The sequence below is a fragment of the Poecilia latipinna genome, unplaced genomic scaffold (genome assembly GCF_001443285.1).
Source record: "Poecilia latipinna isolate Pla-1442-1.1 unplaced genomic scaffold, P_latipinna-1.0 Scaffold888, whole genome shotgun sequence".
NCBI lineage: Eukaryota > Metazoa > Chordata > Actinopteri > Cyprinodontiformes > Poeciliidae > Poecilia > Poecilia latipinna.
The window spans coordinates 166,563-174,426 of NW_015113504.1; the positions used below are offsets into that span (position 1 = coordinate 166,563).

The 7,864-nt window shown below is 41.0% G+C and overlaps 1 protein-coding gene across 1 annotated transcript; it reads left to right on the forward strand.

The window, feature by feature from the left end:
* The first annotated feature begins 356 nt into the window (after positions 1–356).
* Positions 357–4,670, forward strand: LOC106957235 (uncharacterized). Its single transcript, XM_015048496.1, has 13 exons — positions 357–501; positions 601–660; positions 739–774; positions 870–930; positions 1,017–1,123; positions 1,209–1,481; positions 1,578–1,671; positions 2,004–2,071; positions 2,154–2,396; positions 3,776–3,841; positions 3,926–4,060; positions 4,152–4,214; positions 4,311–4,670. Exons 1-13 carry the CDS (start codon positions 424–426, stop codon positions 4,566–4,568), a joined length of 1,542 nt encoding a protein of 513 aa, XP_014903982.1. The 5' UTR covers positions 357–423; the 3' UTR covers positions 4,569–4,670.
* Positions 4,671–7,864: the final 3,194 nt, after the last annotated feature.

The window sequence follows — 7,864 nt, forward strand, 5'->3', positions numbered from 1 at the left end:
ATAGCTTCATTAAACTAAATTTATTCTAATACTGGATTTAGAAGTAGCAAGTCAGAAGAATTTGAACTTCATCATTGTATTGAAGAAAAAAATGTTATGTGTCTTTTTAGTTATTTGTATAAGCCTTTTTAAATTGAAATGTATTTTTCTTCCCATTACAGCTTTTCCCTTGTGCGAGACTGTGCGATTTGGAGGTTTTCCACTGCTACTTGCTGCGAAGCTCATCTTTACTGACTACGGCATTTTATTAATCCATCGATACATATTCATATAAGTTTCATCACATTTTAACATTCACTAACACACATAGATCTAGTGCTCCAAACACTGTTTAATTTTATATACGTTACTTTATTTGATTTTTATTTGTAAATAACCACCTGTCCCCCCCAGTTGTCTTCTTTTTTACTGTGGTTTTACAGGATGCCACGCAGAGGACGACGCTCGGAGGCGGCGAAGGTGCGATGGAGGAAGCTGGAGAGTGTGCCGGACGTCGCCAAGGTATATAAATTATACATTGCAGTAATTGTTTTTTTCCTACAGTAGTTCTTCATGTACTTTTGACTTTAAGAATGATTATAATTGTTTCTGTGTTTACAGCCAGGGACACCACCGCTCACGTCCCGGGCTTGGAGCCCCACTCAGTCTCCGCCGAAGAAGGTATAGCTGTCATTTTACATTTTACTAACTTATTGTTGGATAAGTCATTTGCTTTACTCATTCCATTTATGTCTTTAGACGTCGCGACTGCTGGAGGGTGGCCCGCCCGACCAGGTAAATTCATGACAAGTTCAGGATCATTTATTTACAATAACCTAATCCAGTTATCTTTGTGGTTAATCTAATCATTAAAAAAAATTGTTTTGTAGATGTTGCCTGCCGTCGTGCGCCAGGAGGAGCCCCGTGCGCCATCGACCTCTCCTGGGTCACGTATGTAGATAAAATTTGTGTTGTTTTGTTGTTAAATTTTCAGAGGCATGAAAGCATAATCTTGATAATTGCACATCTCTAAACAGGCCGTGGGACGGGGCGCCGCCATCGGGTGGAGACGTGGCCAGCTTCCCGGGTGACCAGACGTAGCTGCAAGTTGGTTCTGCCTACTGCCGAGGCTCTGGAGAAGAAGGTACTTTTTTGTCAATCTTATGCACAAATTTTGGTTTGGATGATAAAATCAATTATAAACTTTAATGTTTGCTGTTATTTTTCAGTTTGCTCTTTTGGTTGGTGATTCTCATCTGCGTGCTATTGTGGATGGGTATTCTACCATGCCAAAGGGCGACTTCTCCTTAGGGTTGCTTGCATCCCCTGGAGCCTCTGCGGAAGAGCTGCGGCTTGAAGTCCAGAATACACTTCTGCCTCGGCCCCCCGAGGTGATCTGTCTTCTGGCTCCAAGCAACAACTTGACCGCCAGCAGGACCTTCGTGGAGGCCGGACGGGACTTTGCCAGGTTGTTGCGTTCTGTCTGCGAACTCTCTGCTAATGTAAGTATAATATCCACTCCATTTATTCATGATCAAATACATCTGAAAACTTGTTGTATGTTAATTTGGTTCTTTTATTTGGATTGAAATTTACAGGTGGTCGTTGTGGACTTTCCACCACGCCTTGTCGTGGAGGAAAGTGTGCAACAGCTGCTGCGGCAGGAGTATCGCCGTGTGGCTGCTCAGAGAAGTAAGTGACTGACTCAATTTGTGTTTATAGTAAAACTTCAGCAAACTAACATTGTATGGGACTATTGCAATCCCAATTTCTTTTTTTAAGTTTTTATATATTATTTGGAATGGTCAGGCGGATATGACATTTTGTGCTGCATGGTTATCAATACTGAAACTAGAATATTAAAACGTAGATGTGTTTTGAGTTCACTCCTGTTAAAGTTGATTTTGATACACAGATATGTGAAAAACTGACTTATTTTTTCTTTCATGTCTACTTTATCTCAAATTACTACATTGTTAATGTGACTGACATTAAGAATGACATTTTGTTCTTTTTCTGTCTAGATGTTCGGTACCTGCCTGTTACTGAACATTTCCCGTTGAGCAGCCTGCACTTGTGGAGCAGGGATGGCGTAAGTTAAATAGATTTTGTCACTGTAAAAATGTTATTTAGGTGTGCTGTATTTTATAAAATGTGTTCTACAACTGTTATAGGTTCACCTGAGCGACCATCCTGGGATGACGGTCCTTTCTCAGTTGCTTCAGGCGGCGGTCTGCTCGCAACTTGAGTTAAGTGCACCGGAATCTCCAGCTCCCGTGACGTTGGCTCCTCCCCCTCCTGGGACGGCTTCCCCCCCCGCGGCGAGACGTCCCCTGCCCCGGCTGGTTGTGGTTGGCGAGGTGGCTGCTCCGCGTCGTTCGGACCCCTTCGACTGGACTGTGGTTGGTGGCCGGAAGGTACTGGATACATACTTAGTTGATTTAAGTAATGTTTTTGGATGTTTAACTCTTTAAAACTCCATGAATGTGTATATTTGTCTTTTTAACATGTCTGTTTTGTGTCCACCTCCCTAAGTGTTCATTTCAACTTTTGTTTAAAGTGCTGATTATAAACTACATACCAGGCTTTTTTGTTGTGTTGAGCAGAAGAAAAACTGGAGTTATGCTAAACTAATTAAGTTATCTTTTCTCAGAAGATCATGTAAATGTTAAAAACCATCTATGTTGAGAATGTGAAAGGGAATTAGCTTACAAGCATAAAATATAAAGTGCTACATGAGGTCCCTCTGTTATGTGAAATCTCACATCTTGAAACAATAATTATGTGTATTTTAAGAAACTGGGGAAAGTTGTCCAAGTAACGACGAAAAGAGCAACTATTACAAACGGGACCAGAGTAATGGCAAAAACAGTGAGATAGTAATATTGATTGGTGTGACAGAAATCTGTCACACACACTTCATAATTAAGACGTTGTTTTTAGAATAGAATATGCTTCACTGATGCCCAAGGGAAAATCGCTTATTTGCTGAAAAGGTAGTTCGTCCAAGGTGTAAATATTAGTTAATACAAATTAAACCATAAGCAATATGACATTCATGGAAACGTATAGGAAACTGAAATTGTGAGTAGTTTAAAACATTGACTACATATAAAATAAATAAACAAATAAATAAGAGTGCACTTATATAAATTAATGTATAAACAAGTCCAGAAAAATTTGGAGTAAACACGCTCACAAGCTATTCATTGTATGTAAAGAATTATGTAGCTAATAAATGCACAGCAGGTAGGTTTGCAATTTTTTAACTGGAAGACAAAGAGGGAAACTTGCAGCCAGAATCTGAGGCACAGTGGAGATTGAGATGACAATGATGGGATTTTTATTAGAAATTTAGAGAATCGGAGGCATAAAGGGTAAGATGAGGTTATGGTAGGGTCAGAGGCAGCTACTCAGAGATCCAAGCGGCGCTGTGCAGCTGTAAGGAGTCGATCACCATGGTAGAGCCACTCCTCCAGCAGCTAGTAAGCACCTTCAAGCCATGGTGAACTCCAGGAGTTAAGGTAGAAAACCTTTGTGAGTTTGTGAGTGAAAAAAATAAATATTTTTCCAACTTGAATTTGATGTAACTCATATATTTGCAATAATTCATAAGAAAAAAATGTTCAGTTTTATACCGATAAGATTGTGCTCGAGAAAATGTAATATAAGTATAAATATGATTTCTGTTGAGGAAATTCAAAAATAAAATCAAAGTTTCTTAAAAATGACTATAAATATATACCCTGGTCCCACAGGGTTTATTGCCACTGAAATTTTTTTTTCATGTTTACAGACATCGCGCGGGGTCCAGGGTGGCGATGGCTGTCCACACGCCACTGGGAGGATGGTTGACCAACAGGTATGATTTTCTTCACCTCAAAGCAAAACTTGTGTCCTCAATGTACAAATGAATCTATTATAAGCTATTTCTTTTATTTTACAGGGAGACCTGTTGGACTCTTCCATCCCCCCGAATCCTGTGTGGTTCAGCCCAGCGTTGCTGGAGGAGATGGACCGGATCGTTCCTGCGTCTGGCCGTGACGCTCCGCTACCTACATGTTCTCCGAAGGGGAAGAAGGTATTTTATTCTATTTTTTTAAATAACTATTTGATTTTGATGTGCCACAATTGGTTTTAAAAAATGTATTTATTTATTTATTTTTTATCAGAAGACGAGTCCGAGGCGTCGTCCGGTTTCTGATCCCTCCAAGCTGAGTCCGGTGGAGCAGCAGGTATGACACTGTTTCAGAAAATATATCACAGACTTTAAGATAATGAAATGTATGAGTGCACTTTGCACCAAGTTGAGGGCTTCTGTTGATTTATAGATGGAGGGAGCGCCGAGAGAGACCACCAGGCCAGCTCGTCGCCAGGCACGGAGACCGGTCCCCCCGATGGACGTCGAGGCCCCCGCCGAGTCCTCTCCCGTGCCACTGGAGGACCAGGTCCGGGATGGGAGCTGCCAGGTAACTCCTTCCTACCATCTCAGTCACAACAAATGGGTGGAACATTGCAACATGTGTAAAAAGTTGGCATGCGTGGTTCTGTGTATGACAAAGGTGCAAAAGATCCTGTCACTCACATGAGCAAAAAAGATACAAATGGTTGTGAATAGTGAGTTTGTATATATAAAAATATTATATTTTGAAGTTTTTCACTTTGTGGGCGTGATGCTTCATTTTTTGTGCTTTTTTTTATTTTTATTAAATCTAATATAATTTCAAAATTTTGGGTTTTTGTTTTTCAGATTGGCTAAAAAACTTAGCTAATGTTACTGATTAATTGCTAAAGTACAGAAAAGTTAATTTGAGATGCACAAATATGAACATATGGATTTATTTTGTAATCGGATCCGAAATGCTGTAATGACGGTATTTTCCAATATGTTACTTTATTAAAATTTTATTTCAATTAATCTGTTGATCATCAGAATAATTGATTTCTAAATTGAAAAAAACTTGTTTACAAAAGGCCTAATTGGTGGTGGTAGGCAGTCATTAATATTTGAATATTTGTATAAATATTGAAATGTTATTTGTTTTAACGTTACAGGCTTCTGCGGTGGAACCCGGGATTAGCGGTCCACCGGTCCTGTTGGTAAGTGCTTCACATTCCCAGGCCGACAGGAGGTATGCTGCATTTTCCCGGAATCACCAGTGCACGTGCATGGCACTCACATTTTTAGCTTACCACAACGAGGGGCTGCAGTTTGACACAGTGTTGCTTGACAGAGTGATTGAAAAAGGAGACCAACTTTATGTCGGCGTTAAACAGCAACTGATTAGTGATGGAACATTTCGTGACGATCACTTGACTTTTGAAGAGATGCCTGACCATGTACTGACAGATGGGAACATCTATACAGTACACACCACTGGTTTGAGAGTAGGTCATGTTTTTGCTCGGAGCGGGAGCCCACAAGGATCTCGACAATTGGGTTTGCCTCTTGCCCTGCAACTGGAATGTCTGTTGGAAAATGTCACCCATGCTTTTCTCTTGGTGACTCCAGAGTGCATTGCAGTTTTCAGGGACAGAAGCGGTCGGTTTGGAGTTTTTGATTCCCATTCAAGAAATTCAGCAGGCCTGCCGCATCCCAGTGGTACTGCAGTGATGATGACTTTCTGTAATCTGTCGGACATGGTCACCCATCTCCACAAGTTGTTTCATAACCGCGGACCCAATGCCACCTATGAGTTTGTGCCAGTAGGTTTTGTCAGGGAAAATGACGGCTCTTCTCAGGATTCTGCCTTTCAGAACATTCCACCTGGAGGCACCAAAGTAAGTCCAACTGATTTCAAACCAGAGAGCACCTCTGATGAGGAAATTCCTCCTTGGCTTAGGGAAGTTGCAAACATATTAGAGGAGACTGTTCAAACCGTTCCAAATGTGTCAAAAGCACCAAAAGCTACGAGAAGAAAGATTAGGGACAGGGTTAAAACGCAGCAGAGACAGAATGTAGAAAGAAAAATAAAGAAAAGTGCATATGAAAAAGACAGATATGTAACATCTGCAACATTTAAGACCAAAAAACTGCAGGCCTTGAAAAAAACATACATTCTAAAAAAGGCAGAGAGGAAGGATCAGATAAAAAATAGATACAGGACAGATGCATCTTTCCGGAAGAGACAAATAAATTACGTTAAGTACAGATTCAACTTTGACCACAGCTTCAGAGCCAGTCATAAAGCCAACATGGCTGAATATATAAGGAAACGGTTCAGAAATGATCCTGTATTTAGAAGCAGGCAAAAATCATACATCAGGAATCGGTTCAGAGATGATCCTGTCTTTAGAAGCAGACAAAAAGAATACATCAGGAATCGATTCAGAGATGATCCTGTCTTTAGAAGCAGACAAAAAGAATACATCAGGAATCGATTCAGAGATGACCCTCTCTTTAGAAGCAGACACAAAGAATACATCAGGAATCGGTTCAGAGATAATCCAGTCTTTAGAAGCCAACACAAAAATACAATGCGTGAATATATGAAGGAGAAGTATCATAGTGAGCTTGGTTATCAGGTCAAACATAATAAAAAGTGTGCTGACAATAGAAGAAGTAGACTATCAAAACAGGCACTTTCCACAAATTTCACACTGCAGCATGCTTTGCGAATCAGAAGAAAGTACAAAAGAAATGTAGGCTTCCACCACAAAACTCCACTGCCTCTGATGACAGAAGAAATGAAAGCCGCCATAAAAAGATTTCGTCAAAATATTCAAAATGCGCCTACGTATGTTTGCACCGTGTGTCACAGAGCTCTTTTTCCCAATCAAGTGAAGCACTGTAAAAGGGATAAATATTCCAAGAATATGCATGTAGTAGCTGATTGTCTAACAGGTACATATGTTCACGTGTGTGGATCTGCTTGCTCAACCCCATGTTCTGTACCCAAAGAGCGGATGGGGGAATGGATCTGCTACACGTGTGACAGCCATCTAAGCAGGGGAAAGATGCCATCGATTGCTGCTGCCAATAACCTTCATTTAGCTCCTGTTCCGACAGAGCTTGCGGAATTGAATGTACTTGAAAGACAATTAATTGCAAAAATTCTACCTTTTGCAAAAATTGTTTCCTTGCCCAAGGGACAGCAAAGGGCAATACATGGAGCAGTTGTCTGTGTTCCTTCTGACATGGAAACTGTTGTAAACAGTCTTCCGAGGCCCCGTGAGGAAGCCCAGCTTTTACAGGTAAAGCTGAAGAGGAAAACAAGGTACAAAGGTTACCAATACTTTTACACAGTCAACATGAAAAATGTTTTAGCTGGACTGAGAAAGCTTAAAGAGAGTCATCCGGATTACAAAGACGTAAGTATAGATGAAGGTGCCACATTTGAGGATTTCCAAGAGGACCAGCCAGATGAGGACTTGGATACGAAAGCAGAGGAGACTGAAATGGATGCAGCAGCAGACCAGCAACCTGATCACATAGGGGCAGAGCATCAGGCACTTCGACCTGGTCTGATCTTGGACACTTGCATGCAGCCTCCTGACATAGCACAGGAAGTACTGTCTTATGGAGAGGGCATTTTTAGCATTGCGCCGGCCCAGGGGAACAAGCCCATCTCCTTCTTCAGTGTTCCAAGGCTTGAAGCCAAAGCATATCCTGTACATTTCCCCACAGGAATAAACACGTTAGATGAATCCCGCCGTGTTGCGCTTTCTCCAAGTATGTATTTCAATGTACGTCTGTTCTCAATAGATAGTCGTTTTGCAAAAGACCAGAGTTACCTTTTCTTTGCTCAGTTTGTCACAGAAACTCATATTGCCAATGATAGTATGTCCATTCAGACAAGGAAAGGGAAACCAAGCACCAAAGGCGGAAAAAATATTTCCAGCAAAATGCTACAGGACAAAGAGGAGTTGGAAAAACTGATCCAGA

Coding starts and splice junctions, on each gene's coding strand:
- LOC106957235 (XM_015048496.1), top strand. CDS start 424: ATGCCACGCAGAGGACGACGCTCGGAGGCGGCGAAGGTGCGATGGAGG. Junction 2,072..2,153: donor ACTTGTGGAGCAGGGATGGC/GTAAGTTAAATA, acceptor CAACTGTTATAG/GTTCACCTGAGCGACCATCC. Junction 3,842..3,925: donor GGAGGATGGTTGACCAACAG/GTATGATTTTCT, acceptor TTTATTTTACAG/GGAGACCTGTTGGACTCTTC.